The sequence below is a fragment of the Falco cherrug genome, chromosome 13 (genome assembly GCF_023634085.1).
Source record: "Falco cherrug isolate bFalChe1 chromosome 13, bFalChe1.pri, whole genome shotgun sequence".
Classification (NCBI taxonomy): Eukaryota; Metazoa; Chordata; class Aves; order Falconiformes; family Falconidae; genus Falco; species Falco cherrug.
In genome coordinates this window covers 14,312,791-14,327,823 of record NC_073709.1, presented here as the reverse complement: position 1 = coordinate 14,327,823, position 15,033 = coordinate 14,312,791, and the positions used below count along the sequence as shown (strand labels likewise).

General features: G+C 54.2%; 2 protein-coding genes across 5 annotated transcripts; one reads left to right on the top strand and one right to left on the bottom strand.

Annotated features, from left to right (window-relative positions):
* Positions 1–255: 255 nt before the first annotated feature.
* On the bottom strand, positions 256–2,521 carry MAD2L1BP (MAD2L1 binding protein). Its single transcript, XM_055725727.1, has 2 exons — positions 1,502–2,521; positions 256–868 (listed from the first exon to the last, which is right to left on the bottom strand). Exons 1-2 carry the CDS (start codon positions 2,519–2,521, stop codon positions 338–340), a joined length of 1,551 nt encoding a protein of 516 aa, XP_055581702.1. The 3' UTR covers positions 256–337.
* A 9-nt stretch (positions 2,522–2,530) lies between these two features.
* Positions 2,531–14,032, top strand: GTPBP2 (GTP binding protein 2). 4 transcript variants are annotated; one of them, XM_055725726.1, is made up of 12 exons: positions 2,531–2,637; positions 5,739–5,765; positions 6,385–6,569; positions 6,874–6,982; positions 7,525–7,722; positions 7,997–8,171; positions 8,749–8,968; positions 9,396–9,531; positions 9,912–9,970; positions 10,726–10,897; positions 11,160–11,324; positions 11,748–14,032. In XM_055725726.1, the coding sequence occupies exons 1-12, from the start codon at positions 2,584–2,586 to the stop codon at positions 11,943–11,945; spliced, it is 1,698 nt and encodes a 565-aa protein (XP_055581701.1). In that variant the 5' UTR covers positions 2,531–2,583; the 3' UTR covers positions 11,946–14,032. The 4 variants fall into 4 exon arrangements, with proteins under 4 accessions (XP_055581701.1, XP_055581700.1, XP_055581699.1 ...); XM_055725725.1 differs by lacking the exon at positions 2,531–2,637 and adding an exon at positions 3,132–3,378 and having other exon boundaries at positions 8,752–8,968; XM_055725724.1 differs by lacking the exon at positions 2,531–2,637 and adding an exon at positions 3,134–3,378.
* The last annotated feature ends 1,001 nt before the right edge of the window (positions 14,033–15,033 follow it).

Below are 15,033 nucleotides of genomic sequence, written 5' to 3'. Positions count from 1 at the left end.
AAAACTCAGGAGGGAAAAGGTTTATCCAGTATTTGCCAGTTCAGCAGGTACACAGCAGGAAAGTTTTACTCCCAACACACCAGTTAGTCTCCTGTACCATAACTCAGGTCCCCAAAGAATCACTGTATCTTTGTGCAGCTGTGCCTTAAAGGGTATTTGCTTTCAACAATTCAGGAGATGAAAACAGATGGGACATAGTTAAACTACAGGAAGTTAGTAGATGCCCTGAAAAAAGGATCCAGACAGACAAGAATACACGGTTATATTTGATAAAGTTATCACTTAAAGCAACACCAAATTTTATTCAATATTCCATTAAAGTTCTACAGAGTGTAGGTCATTCATGAAAGCCTTTCAGCGCCACTGGTGCTTGAAACCAGACATAGTCCTCCCAAGCAGAAGTCACATGCTGAGGAGCCGAGGCATTTACGTTGACGTCTCCATCACAGGACAGGTTAACAGTTAGTTTCCTCCCTCGGGTTGGCACTTTATAGTTGAGCTTGGGCCGGAACCAATCAACACCACAATCACGGTGTCCCTGGAGCATAACAACAGTGCCCATGACAGGGAGAGCCTTCAGCTCACTGAAGACATCTGCAACAAAGAGTGAGTGAAAGAGCTTGCGAACACAGGATCCAGTTTTGAGGCTCTCCTCAGCGCTGCCCTCACAGATACCCTCAAAGTTGAGCTCATAGAGCTCCTTGGGGCTCATGACATTGCCTCCAAGCAGAATAAGAACCCGAGGAACCACTGTCAAACTAAACATTATTTCCAAGTGCTGGAACATTTCCTCCAGTTCTACCAGCACCTGCTGGCACTTCTTGCTTGCCAGGTCCATGGAGGGTGGCTTCTTCATCACTTCTCCACCCTGGAAAACAAAGCGAAGAAAGATCAACCCATTTCATTATTAGGAACATTAGTACCAACACATGGTTCAGAAAGCATGGCCCATCCCATCCCTGAAAGTTAAGGAAGGTTCAAGGGTTTATGTGCCTTTTAAGAGATACAGATACCCACATACAGAATCAGGAGATCCAAGATGAACACAAATGGCTGCCCTATAGCTACTCAGTTTAAATCTGAATCATGCTGCTGAGGAACGCCCACAAGAATTACAAACTCCATCTTTTAAAGATCAGCTATCACTCCAAAAACACTTACCAGGCTTTTTTCTTAAAGTTGCTTGAGTAACAAACAAAGCAGTGGCGTGCTTTGAGCACAAAGCGGAACAACAAGAGACAAATAGCAACTTTTTGAGACCTTTAGCCACCTAACCTAAAGGGTTTTTTCGTTGTTTGTGGGTGGTTGTTTTTTTTTTAAATGAAGTTGTGGTAACACTTAAGGATACAGGTACAACCGCACTTCATTTTAGAAGCGTTTGGCACATTAAAATACAGTTTCCTGAGCTAGAACAGTTACCAGACATGAAAAAACCCAAAAGCCGCAGCCCCTGTGGCACGGCTGCCCCCAGACCCAGGGGTCCCGCCCGGGGGTCCCTTACCTGCGCCGCCCGCCAGCAGAAGTGGGCGAGCTGCTCGTAGGGCAGCGGGAGCTGGTGCCGCTGGTACAGGACGTGCTTGAGCAGTTCGCAGGCGAAGCGGCAGCAGCTCTCCCGGCTCACAGCGCCCGGGAACACCACGGATACCGAGGGGTAGGCGACCGGAGGGCTGCTCTGCCGGGTCCTCATCTCGTCACCACGATCTAGGGCCGGTAACGCCTCAGCTATGAGAAGCGGGGACGCCGAAGTGGCCGCTCGGACGAGAACAGGCGCCACCGCAACGCCAGGAGCCGCCATTTCCCGGCCAACGGAGAACGGCCAGCTGGGATTTGAACGGCCGCGTGCGCCGCACGGCATCATGGGAGCGGCGGCGCACTCGCCCCTCTCGGCCCGCGGCGGCGCTGGCGTTATGTCGGCCAGGGCCGGGCGCGCCTTCAGCCCCGCAGCTCGCCGCGGCCCGGCGGGAGGGGGGCCCGCGGCCAGCCCGGCCCCGGGCAGCGGAGCGGAGCGGGCTGACCCGGCCGGCTCGCTTCTCCTGCCTTGGTAGCTGTGCGGGGAGCAGGTCCAGGGGCCGTTGCTGAAGTGCTCGGTGGGGCTAACGGCCGCCGCGCTGAGGGGGCACCGCGGCGGCTGCGGCAGGCCCGGGTGCCCGGGCGCGGGCGCCGTGAGGTGCGGCTGCGTCCTTGCAGGGCTGCCCGGGGGGCTCCGGGAAACAGGCTGACTGGTTTGGCCCCCGCCCTGCGCTGGAGCCCAGCCAGGCTGGCCGCCCTGGGGCCTGGCAGCCTTGCTGGCTCCGGGCCCTGGCAGCACTCCCTTTGGCCTGCGGCGGGCTCTCCTCCCGCGGCCGGGAGGCTGGGAGCGTGCCGCGAGTGGGAGTCGCCGTGTTTGGAAACAACGTGGCCGCAGCCCCATTGGGTGCTGCCGCCAGGACACGGCGCGGCGAGGGCGGTCGCTGCCGGCGGGGGGCGGGAGGAGCCGCTCCCCGGCGAGGAGGGTGGGCGAGGTTCCTCCGCGGCAGCGCATGCTAAAAGCCCCAAAGAGTGTTAAAGTTGCAAAGACTAACCGGGCGCCGCCCTCGCCAGAGGATGCGGTGGAGAAAAACGAGGCTTGGCGGCGGTGGGAGACGGGCCAAACGCTCGGTGAGGTGATGCGGAGCACGGCAAGGGGGTCTTGCTGTCGCCCCCCGCGGCAGGAGCTCTGCGACCGGGCTGTGCGGTGATGAGGTACCGCCTGTGCCGAGCGCCCTCAGTAACGTTCCAACGACGCCAGTAAGAAGCGGGCGCCGGTCGGCCGTTGTCGCTCAGCGAGGCCCCGCCCCGCCGCGAGGCCTGTGAGCCGCGAGAGGGGAAACCGGCGGGCACGAGCGGGTCCCGCCGGGCGGGCCCGGGGCAGCGGCAGCACACCTCGCGTTGTGCGCCGCGGCCGCCAGGCGGCGCCCTCTCTCGGACTCCAGCTCCCATCCGCCCCCGCGGGGGGAGCCCACAGGGGAGCGAGGGGGCGCGCCGCGTGGCGCGCCGGGAGCTGCAGTTCCGAGGGGGCGGGGCGCGGGGCCTTCTGGGAGCCGTAGGCGAGCGGGACTCTGTTTCCCGTGGCGCCGCGCGGCGGCTGCTGACGCCGGGGCGGCGGGGCCGGGGCGGGGAGCCCGGGCGGGGGAGCGGGCGCCGCACCGGGGCGGCGGGGCCGCGCCGGCTGCCATGGACTCGCGGGTGTCGGAGCTGTTCGGGGGCTGCTGCCGGCCGGCGGGCGGCGGGGCAGGCGGGGCGATGCGCGGGCGCGGGGGTACCGCGCCCGGCGGCGGCGGCAGCGGCTCGAAGGCGAAGAAGAAGAACGGGCGGAGCCGGGGGGGGAAGGCCAACAACCCGCCGTACCTGCCGCCCGAGGTGAGCTCCCCCGGCCGGGCCGGCGGCCGCCGCCGCGTCCCGTCAGCCGCGGAGGGGGCGCCCCCCGCCCCGAGGCCTGGTGTCGCGGGGTCCGCGCCGCTCCTGTCAGGGCCGGGCGGGTCCCGGGGGCGGGGGGCGCCGCCGCTGCGGGGCTGGAGGGGGCGGAGGGGTGGGGTGTCCCCCCGAGCAGCTCGGTGCGACCCGCGCCTGCAGCTCCCCCACCGTCGCGGGTTTGGTCGCTCGTCAGGTTGGGGGCTGCTTCTGGAGAGGCTCGGCCGGGGGTCCCGGCGGGGTCGGTGCGGGGTCGGCTGGCAGCCCTGCGGGCGGTGCTGCAGCCCCGGGCCCGCGGGCGGTGTGCCCTCCTGCCCCGCTCTCTCCTCCGGGGTTTGACGTGGCAGCACACTGTGCTTGTGTCCCTGGTGCCAGCAAGCTCCTTGCGTGGCCCACCAAGCCCTGTCCGTTATTAGTATCTTGCTGCCTGGTGTCTGTCTGTGGGTGCTTTGCCGTCTGGGAACTAAATAGCTTCAGAAATAAAGATTTGCTCAACTCGTAGTCCCGAGCATCCTGTTCGCATCTCTCCCCGAGAGCCAATCTGGTGGGTGTAAGTCCCTTTCCAGCTGCCAAACTCATAGGCATTGCTCAGCAGGCTCTAGTGACTCCCCTTCACGGCTAATTTGACAACTTTTCTTACGCAGAGATGCAGATGGTACTGACGGTGTGAGGCACTTGCCTCTTGCAGCAGGAAAAAATGGCATTGGTAGTGAGTATGTTGGTTAGTTCAGGCAGTTGGCACCGTGCTGATAGGACTGTCACTGTGGGGAGCATTACATTGCCCTGGAGTCAACTGCTTGGTCCTACTCAGTGAGCTTTCTGTAAAATCTGTAAGAGCCTGCGCTGGGAGGGAGCGATTCCTCCAGGAGGCAGGGCTGTGACTCTTGGCAAGACAGGAAAACAGCACTTTGCTACTGCTAGATCTTCTCCATGGGCAGGATTGTCCCCTGCAGCCTCAGTTTAGTTTCTGTGTCTTTTGAGCTGGAGGCTGGACAGCCCCCTGCGGTTTCAGCACAGCTTCCTGGCCCTGGCTACCCTGTGCAGTATGTGGCCCAGCAAGTCTAGGCTTGTTGCTTTCCTAGTCTCAGCTGCCTTGAAGGAGACCCACCCCCTTATTTAGATGACAGCACAGTAGGTGAATGTGTTTTTCCTAGAGCTGGAAAGCTGGTAGATGGTAAGAGAGGAAGACCTTCTGCAAGTACCCTTTTCTCACTGCGTAGCTCCGCTACCCGAGAGCCGAGCTGACAATTCAGAACTTCCTTCTGTTGGCCTTTTGCCACTGTAAACAACACTGTGGTTAGGAACTGAGCTAGAAGGCAAGGAGAGGGCTCTTGCCTCTCCTGACATGCAAATCAGTGTCCAGAGGAAAAGGAAGTGCTTAGTGTTGGCAGCCCCATTTAGTCTGCCACAGTACTTGGCTTCATGCAGGCTCCAGCACCTTCTCAGTGGTCCTTAGACTGAATCAGTAAGAAAATTACTTTGATATTGGCTAAATGTTCTCTTTGTAAAACTGGAGCCTGTTGTGGTTGGAATGAGCTTGGTGAGCACCCGGGCCTTTCTGTGACAGCCCAGTCCAGCTCCAGCCCTTCCTGGGAAAGTTCTGAGCATGTTGTGGACAGACAGTCCCAATCAGCTCTGGTTCTCCAGAACTGCCAGGCCAGTGACCAGCTGGCTGTACTGCAAAGAATTCAGTAGCTTGTTTCCTTATGTATGTAGTCCTTTTTTTCTTGCAGAGAGAAGATATGCGAGGATATGGAAAGGAGTCAGTGAAAAACTAATTTAGTGAGGGAGGGTATCAGTCTGCAGGAGAGCAGGCAGTGACTTTTGTTCCCAGTCTCCTGTTTCTGTGCACATTGGGTGGATGGAAGCTGCTGGATAGGATGGGAGTGGGATGCTCTGGGTGGCATTGTGGGTCATGGATGGGTGGTGGAGAATACTTTTAATCATCTGCTGGCCTGTGCCTTTTTGAAACTGGAACTCTCTCTCTGTGACTGTTAGACCGGCCCTATTCTTCACTGGCAGTAAAAAAAATATCCCAAAACCAGCATTAGCCCCCATGTCCCTCTCTAGTTTTGTCCTCTGGTTTCCATGATATGGGATGCAAACAGCAGAAACAAACCTAAAGTAAGTTCCAGTTGAGCGTAGGAATGAATGGCAGAAGAGCCTATGACCTAACGCTGTATTTCTGCCACTTTCCCTCTCTCTGAAACCGTCAGCATGAGCTGCAGAGTATCTGGGCATCTGATGCCTATAGAAGTCCCTGCTGGCACAGCATCTAACCTTTCTGTCTCGTTTCATTCTCTGACCAGGCAGAAGATGGGAACATTGAGTACAAGGTGAGCCTCTTGAAGTTGCAGAAGGAGGTCTTCCTCCCAGAGGGTTATTTTGCAGTGAGTAACTTTACCAAACACAGCATATGGGAAACATGTCCAAGGAAAGGATAGAAAAGTGGACACTCTACTAAGGGTCTATCAATCATCTTCTGTATTTGTGCCTAGCAATACCCAGTATGCTGAGCTGGAAGAATTTGATCCCAGTACTCATTTTGAGGAATCTGGTTTAGGAGATGAGGGCCACTGTGTTTTTCCTGAAATCTTCTTCCTTTTGAGAGAGAACGGCAGGTGTCCCTGAAAATCATTTGTCACTTTCTTGTGGCTTTTTTGCCATTTGCACTTACTGGCTCCTGTGTCACAGATCAGTCCCACAGCAGGCAGGGTACAGATCCCTTTGGCAAGATGCAGGAAAGTTCTTCTACCATATGTATACACCTTTATGAAACCCTTTCTCATCTGTCCTATGGCTTCTGTGCAGACACTAACTTGGGTTGTGTTTTCTAGAGGTGGGTCAGAGCTGGGGGAATTCCTTCATGGTGTTGGGTTAGGGAGTTGCTGGCTTGGGTACTGGGATTCCCTCTGCATACAGGCTGTGACTGTAACTACCCCCTTCATTAAACAGCTAAAGCTAGTGAATCCCTCGCAATATCGCTTTGAGCACCTGGTGACACAGATGAAGTGGCGACTACAGGAAGGCCGAGGTGAGGCTGTCTATCAGATTGGTGTGGAGGACAACGGGCTGCTGGTGGGCCTCTCAGAGGAGGAGATGCGTGCCTCACTCAAGACACTGCGCCGTATGGCAGAGAAGTAAGTGTTCCCTTTCATCTGCAGGACCCACAGGCATAAACAGCCTCCAGTAGAGAGGCTCAGCCCCAGGAGTCCCCTGAGGAGCCAGTGGCTTCATTCTACAAAGCCCCTGTATGACTGAAATTCCCTCATCATGAGGCTCTGTAAATACAAGGGCAGTTACGGGGCTTTTGACTGGAAGCTTGAGGCTCCTTCCCTGCTATCCCCAGCTTCCATCCCATTTGCTTTGCCAGCTGTGATTCTAGAGGTGCAAGAGCTGCCAAGTACAAGTGTGTCTCAGTCCTTCCTTTCATGTTTGTGGCAGGGTTGGGGCTGACATTACGGTGCTGCGGGAGAGGGAGGTCGATTATGACAGCGACGTTCCAAGGAAGATAACGGAGGTCCTTGTCCGAAAGGTGCCTGATAACCAGCAGGTAGGGACCTGTGACTTGACCATTGTCTCCTGCTGGAGACTTAAAGGCTTCATACAAGCAGCTTCCTTTTGGAATGGGAGTCCAAACCCTAGAGGCACTTTGTCATAGATTGGCCCATAGCAGATGCTTTGAAGAGCTTCCAGAGAGAGGCCTGATAACACTTTTAATCTCCAAGATTGTGGTTGAGGCAGATACCAGTAGGGGAGATTGCCAGGATCAGAGGTGCAAAATTATTTCACTTCTATGGCAACAGTTCTGGTGCAGGCTAGTGTGCAAACAAGTAAAAATTTAGAGGTCCTGCTGCAGCAGACGGCCTTTTTTGTGATGTCAAAGCCTGATGTGTCACATCACAACTCCAGGGAGTGTATCAGGACTCCTGGGCAGTTTGCTGGGAGCAAGAGCAGAATGAGCAAGATTACACTGCACAGTGTCCATCATGTAAAGAAGCTCTTTGAGGCACATCTCCACTGCCATGTAATGTTCATGCACTCCCAGCACAGCAGCAGCAGAGTTTCCTGATTTCTCTGTTCTTCTTCCTGTAGTTCCTAGACCTGCGAGTAGCTGTGCTGGGGAATGTGGACTCAGGGAAATCAACCCTGTTGGGTGTCCTAACACAAGGAGAGCTGGACAACGGGCGGGGAAGAGCACGCCTCAACCTCTTCCGGCATCTCCATGAAATCCAGTCAGGAAGAACGTCGAGCATCAGCTTTGAGATCCTCGGTTTCAACAGCAAAGGAGAGGTGAGGGAGTGGGCTGCTGAACTCAGAAAGCTGGAGGAGAGTAGGACTACCCTCCTGTTACAACTGTGAGTGGGACATGAGAGAAGTGGCACAGCTCTGTGCCTCTTTAGCTGAACCTGAGTGCTACTTGTCCATTTGCAACAGGCATTGTTTCTTGCACCCATGGTGAATGATCTCTCCTCACTAATTCTGAGGTCAAAGTGGATAGAAGAGCTGGGTTTTCTTCATTTGCCTGCTGGGGCTCCTTCTCTTACCAAGTCCTTATGTTCCTCAGGTGGTAAATTACAGTGACTCCCGAACAGCAGAAGAGATCTGTGAGAGTTCTTCCAAAATGATCACTTTCATTGACCTGGCTGGCCACCACAAGTATCTTAAGACAACCATCTTTGGTCTCACCAGCTACTGCCCGGACTTTGCTATGCTGGTGGTTAGCGCCAACACTGGCATTGGTGAGTGTTGCCCTGCCTGCATGGACTGGCAGAAATGTGTGAAGAGAAATGGAGAATGGGGGCAGTGGGTCCTTGTTAGCTGGGAACAGCTGTCAGAAAAAAAAATACTAGTGTGGAAGCAGAGCTGGGATCCTCTTAGACTGCCTTAAACTGTACCCTGGACAGAGATGCTTTGTTTGGAATTTGAGGCTGTGTTTGTCAGAAAAACCCCCTAATTTTGACATATTAGGGATGCTGAATGCTGAAGCCTTGTAAAAAGGCAGCTGGAATTCTCCCACATCTTTCCTTGACATTTTTGTGGCTGTTTTCTGGCAAACTCGTGCCCAAGAATAAAAATTACTGCATCTTTCTGAAGCACAGAGATCAGTCACAAAAATTCTTGGTGGTTTTTATTTTTCTGGACTGATGTTTGGTTTCATTTAAAAGATAATTTTGCTTTTTCATTGCCTGGTGAACTAAGCAGTTAGGGTGAAATCTCTAGAGTGGGCCTGTGGGAGAGCCAGGAGACACAGCTGTCGTGTAAACAAGCAACAGTGATGACTGCTACTGTACCTACACTCTCACATGTCTCCTGCAGCAGGCACAACACGAGAGCACTTAGGCTTGGCCATGGCCCTCAAGGTCCCCTTCTTCATTGTCATCAGCAAAGTTGACTTGTGTTCAAAGGCCACCGTGGAACGGACAGTGAAGCAGCTGGAGCGAATCCTGAAGCAGCCAGGCTGCAACAAGCTCCCGCTGCTTGTGAACTCAGATGATGATGCAGTTACAGCAGCGCAGCAGTTTGCACAGTCTCCCAAGTAAGGGACCATTACTTTTCTCTTCTGGGAGCAGGCAGTTCAGACTGGGCTGCTGTGCGGAGCTGGGGAAGGGGAACTACAGGGGAGGCAACTGTATCTTGAACATCTTGGTTTCTCATCAAGTTTCCTACCTTTGCATTCTCCAAGAAGGCATTTTCTTCTCCCAGGCCTTTTTCTGGGCTCTGGGAGCAGAAGATGCCTGAGGCTTCACTGGAGTTACTTCTCCATGACAGAAGTGTAGGGGACTGGTACCTCAACCAACCACTGAGGCAGGGGTTTACTGCAGAGTTGTACCTAGCCAGTGTGCCCTCCTGCTCTAGCTTGCAGTCTCTGTCCTCTTGCTGCACTCAGGACATTCAGAATCCCAGCCATCTTCTTCAGCTGCACTCTGGCCTTCTGTTCATTCCTGCCTATTTGTGTCTGACAGCATCACCCCAATCTTCACACTGTCCAGCGTTTCTGGGGAGAACCTGGATCTCCTAAAAGTCTTCCTCAACATCCTTCCTCCACTGACCAACAGTAAAGAGCAGGAAGAACTAATGCAGCAACTCACAGAGTTTCAGGTGTGTAAGGGAGGTTTGTTTCTAGTTCTGGTACTGCACTCTTTGCTATGACATGTGACAAACATCTGGGGGATCTGGACACCATGGGCAGAGACTTGGTGAACTCCTGGACTACTAGGAGACATTAAAGAAAGGACTTGGTTCTTGAAAAAAGCCTGTTAGGCAGGGTTCTGTCCTAACCAAGGGATGCCCATCTCAGGGGTAAGATTGTTTCTCTGGTTGCCGCTTCAAAGGCAGAGGTTCCTCTAGTGGGAGGTAGTGGGAGATGTCTGATGACCAGCAGAGAACTCACCTCCCTCCGCACAAGGGGTGGGTACCTTGTCTCATTCTGGAGAACCTATTTCAGTTGTCTGAGAGCTCATTCTTGTGCCTTGCTGCAGGTCGATGAAATTTATACTGTGCCAGAGGTGGGGACTGTTGTGGGAGGAACTCTGTCAAGGTAAGTGAGGCCAAACAGACCAGTGTGGGTGTGAATGGTTGCTGAAGTTCCCACAAGGTTAGAGTCATCTGCTGTAGATGTGGAAGCAGCGCGAGGCTCAGTCCTGACTGCTGCCAGGTGACTGGGCCAAGTGAGGGTAAAGCCCTACAGGGTGCTGGGAGGTGCCATGAGCAGACCATTGGTCCCGTGGTGGCAAGCAGGAGTCTGCTCTAAAGTTGCTGGATTAGGAACGTAACCGGTAGCATGCTGAAGAAAAGCATCCTGGGACCCAGAGTGGACAGAGGTTAGCCATGATCCCAAGGCCTCGCTTTCCTCCTTCCTCAAGCAGGGGGAGGAAATGTAGAGGGCAACTCCTCCGATCCCAGCAGAGGTTATCTGCATGCTGCCCCGTGAGAAGGCAGCTGGCCCTCAGTGTTTCAGAGTGATCAGATCAGGTGCAGGCCACCAGTGCATCCACACGGAACAGGTGTCAGCTACAGTCTCTACAGCAGAAACAATGCAGTGTGGCGGAGTGCTGGGGACAGAATGGGCCCTGTCTGTACCTGGTATTCTTAGAAGTGATAATGTGGCTTCTGCTCATGTTGTAGGAAATCCCTGTTCCCATCAGCTTTGCTTCCCTGTTAGTTGGTCCAGGGTAAGGGTCTAAGGACACTCACCTCCTTGGCCCTGGGTGAGTTTGTGCGGATTGATCTTGGAGGGTAAATTTTTTTCCTTGTCTCCTGATGAGCTCTGTCCTACTCTTCTGCCCTGGGCAGTGGGATCTGCCGAGAAGGGGAGAACCTGGTGGTTGGTCCCACTGATGATGGAAAGTTCCTCCGGCTGAAAGTGTGCAGTATCCAGCGCAACCGCTCTGCCTGCCGAGTGCTGCGGGCTGGGCAGGCAGCCACGCTGGCCCTTGGACCCTTCGACCGCTCCCTGCTGCGCAAGGTGAGTGCTGCTGTTGTCAGGTTGCTCACTGGTCCAGTGAGCAGGACTGGAGGCTTCCCTGTAGGTCCCCCGTTGGTAGGGTGGGAATGAAGTACAGATGTTTGCAGGAAACTTGCTGGAAGGGGAGGAAATGGTCAGACTACAAAGTAGGATGAGAATGGGGCGCAGCCCAGGTTGCAGAGTGATGTGTTTGTGGCACTGGGGGCTGTTCCCAAGCAAGGGGACTGGTCCTAACTGGTCTGAGCTTTGGGTTGTTGTGCAGGGCATGGTCATGGTGAGCCCAGAAATGAACCCCACCATCTGCTCCGTGTTTGAAGCTGAGATTGTGCTGTTGTTCCATGCCACGACTTTCCGGAAAGGGTTTCAGGTGACGGTGCACGTGGGGAATGTGCGACAGACTGCTATTGTAGAGAAGATCCATGGAAAGGTAGGCATGGGAGGAAAGGGAAGATGGACTTCCCTGTGGGGTTTGTTTGGATTCCACCAGGCCCCCTAGTAAGGCTAGGGGCTACTGGTATCTTGAGTAGCTGTGTCCCTTCCTAGGAGCACACTCCGTCCCCTTCTCCTGCCCATTTGGTTGCTTTTCTTCCCAACATGGTAAAGAATTCCCTCCTTGCAAAACAAGCAGCATAATGAACTACAGCAAGACTGAAGAGAGGTGAACTCTCCGTTCTCCAGAGCTTGTGTCTTCCTGTGTCCTCTTGTGCATACAATAATGGGAAGGGCTTAAACCTTGCAGTCTGAGGGAGGCAACCTCCTCATTTGCCTTATCTTCTCAGCATCCACATGCACCTCTGCTGCATGCATTGGTATGGTGGATGGGTCTCAGCTCTCTCCATTTTCTTTTCAGGACAAGCTGCGGACAGGAGAGAAGGCAGTTGTCCGTTTCAGGTTCATCAAGCATCCTGAATACTTGAAGATTGGAGCCAAGCTGCTTTTCCGTGAAGGAGTCACCAAAGGCATTGGGCATGTCACTGACCTCCAAGCCATCATCACCAAAGAAAATGGCCTGGAGGAGTCCCTGGGGCCTGGACAGCTGAGCTTCTGACTACCACTAGGTCAGAGAGATCTCCACTCACCAACACCCAGGGAGAAGGATGGAAGCTCCCGTGGTTCTCCGAGTGATGCCTGGAGCTGCTGCTGTCCCGTTCTAGTGTGGGTGTCCCTCCTCCACACTGTGAGATGGAGCCTGGGAGAGTTTCTTGCATTCAGTGCCGTATATGGGGCAAGTTAAGCATGTTCTCCACATTGTCTGCAGCTTCCATGACCCTGCCCTCCTTCAGAATAGATCAGAGGCACCTGCAGACCTGGGCAGGCAAGTTGTGGCTTTGTTTACTGTTTGAAAATTACTGGTTGGGAGGAGCAGAACCCTTGAAGACTAGCAGTAAAGAGATGGTTTTCCATCTCTGGTCCCATTTCTGCTCTCTGAAGCACTGGGATGACAACAATCCTCTCTTGAATCATCCTGCAGCACATCCTTCTGGGCAGGGGATGGAAGAGGTCCTGCTACCCACAGCAGGGGTTTGGTTGAACCTCTCAGAATGCATTCAGGACACTTTTTAACCGTTTTAATCTTGGTTGGCTTTAATCTGCTGTGTGTCCGTTTGTGTGTTGGTTTTGCATTACTCCAATCTGAGTGTCTTAGTGTTGGACAAATGTTCTGTTCCCCACTCACATGTACATGCTCCTTCAGCATCCCACTTTCTGACTCCTGGGAAGCTGTGGCTGCTCTGAGTGGCGCAGCTTCCCGATGTAACGTCGTGAAGGCAGCGTTTGCGCTTCCATCCGTTCCTTGCAGCAGCTGGGCAGGAGGCCGTTCTGTGGAGCGGAGCGGGGCCTGGGTCTGTGCTGGCGTGTGCAGGTTGTTTCCATGGGTGTTCAGCTGACGGTGTCATCTGCACATTGGCAGCAGTGGTTTGCAGTGGGCTTCCTGGTGTGGCTGTTCCAGGTCCCAGCCCAGCTTGCTCCTCACACGCTTGCCTTAATGTGCGAGGAGGATAGGCTGCATTACTAACACAAAATCAGGTGACTTGTATTGTTTAGATGTGATTTGACAGTGGCGTGATTTTATTTGTTTCTCCTGGAGGAAGAACTCTTTTCTTTCCCTTGCCACTGGGGTTTGTTGTCAGAAGAAAGCTGATGTTGCCAGCAAGGACTCTGTGAACAAAGAGTGGAGCACGTTTGTCTCCCACTCGCTGTTGTGCAGCTCGGCTGTGTAGCCTGGAGGGTGCAGCAGGGGCTGTATGGCTGTACATAGGCTTTTGGTTTTATTGTTGACTGTTAGACCAAATGTGTCTACTGTGAGCAACAGGCCTTCAGCCAGCCCTGTTGCATGGTGTGGTGGCCTGCCAACCCTGACTGAAGAGAAGGGCGAGAGCCTGTGATAGCACTTGGGCACCCAAACAACCGTTCTACTACCGGGAGAGCAAGTTCTGCTGCTGGCACAGGCAGTGCCTGCGGGGCTGCGTGGCCCGTGCTGATCTGTGGATGTCGCAAAGTGGTGCTCTCCGCTGGGCTGGGCTCTAGCAGGTGGGGAGGTGGCAGCTACACCCTGCAAAGAGCGTGCTGAGGCACGGGGAAACCAGTGAAATGGTGATATCAATGAAGGGATTCAGAGGCAGCTTGGTAGTGACAGGAGTGGCCTGTCCCTCGGGGGGAGCACTGACTTCTTCTGCTTCTCCCCCATCAGCCCAGCAGTGAGACAGGAGCTGCTGGCTCAGGGTCACTGCTCAAGCAGGATCCCTCTTCTTTTCCTATCCTGGCAGTGGTCTGGGTGTTACGGTGACGTGGTCTTTCACCCATGCCTGCAGGAAGGACAAGCCCCAGCTGCCAGCACGCTCTTCCCTTTGGTGCTAGTGGGTCACAAAGAAAGCTGCCTGGGGTGTGGTGGGGACTCCAGCTGTTTGCAGCAGCCCTGATGTTTTCTACTCCAAAGTGGGCATGGGTGCTGTGACCTTCTCTGAAATAGCTGATGGCTGGTCTCACCTCATCCCTGCCATCTGTGGCATGACTGTTCTTGGTGCCATGCTCTTCATAATTGCTGTTTTGTTGTCTTGAATTTTTCTAATGCTGGGGGTTGTCACTATTCCCCAAGCATCTATATATAAATGTACAGAATAAAGATGTTTTATTGAGCTCGCTGGCTGAATTGTACACTGAGCGAGGGTGGAGTTGGGCTCTTGCCCTGCTGCCCTTGGAGCTGGGTCATGGTTGGAGATGGCTGCCCTTCACCCCTTCCTAAGCTTCCTGCATTCAGCCCTATAAATACTGCCCTGTAGCGTGGAAGGAATGCACGCGTGCTGCTGTTTACAACTGTGCTCTCCCAGCTTATCTGAGCAAGCCTGGGTGTGCAGCCTGGGGTGACAGGCAGCCACGTCACCCTGAGCACAGCACTTCAGGCTGTTGTGGGCGGAACAGGCTGTGGCAAGTGCCTCCTCAGCCACAAATTCCCCCAGAGCCTAATTAAAGGGATGCTTTCTAGGGCACGCATCTAACTGGTGGTTTATTTTTATAATAGCTTTGACCTTACCAAGGGGTTCACAACTGCCGTCTCTCCACGAGAACAAGTTGTTCCCTTGGGACAAGCAGAGGCAGAAAGGCTTCCCTGTGGAGGTGACTTGTGTCACTGAAGGGATTTGCCTGTTACCAACATGGTTTTGTGTCAGGTAGTGACATCTGTAGAGCCCAGTGTTGCCAGACACTTAGGAAACCAGATGTTCCACTGTCACAGGAGCGTAAGGCAACCCTGCCAGACTGGTTGCTATTTCTCTTTGCGTGAGGACTTGGGAAACTTTGTCACTTTGCAACGTGAGGACTGTCATTAATGGGAGTGACTCTGTAATTCCTCCCTCTGCTGCTTACCAGCAGAGCTGCACGCACCAGAATGAGCTGCTTGTGCTTCCTGAAATGTCACAACTGTGTTGTCAAGTATTAGACCCCTACTGACAGTAATGCAGGACCTTCCCAGCACAGGCTGTTTGCTGGAAGGAGAGCAGCTCAACGGCTGTGAGTAGGATGGTGTAGTTCAGAAAAGAAGGGGAAACGGCACATGCGAATACAGCTGCACTTTGCATCATTATCTGCTGCCCGAAAGGCGCTCTCCCTTGGTCAGGGAGGGGAAGTCTGCAGCTGATGAA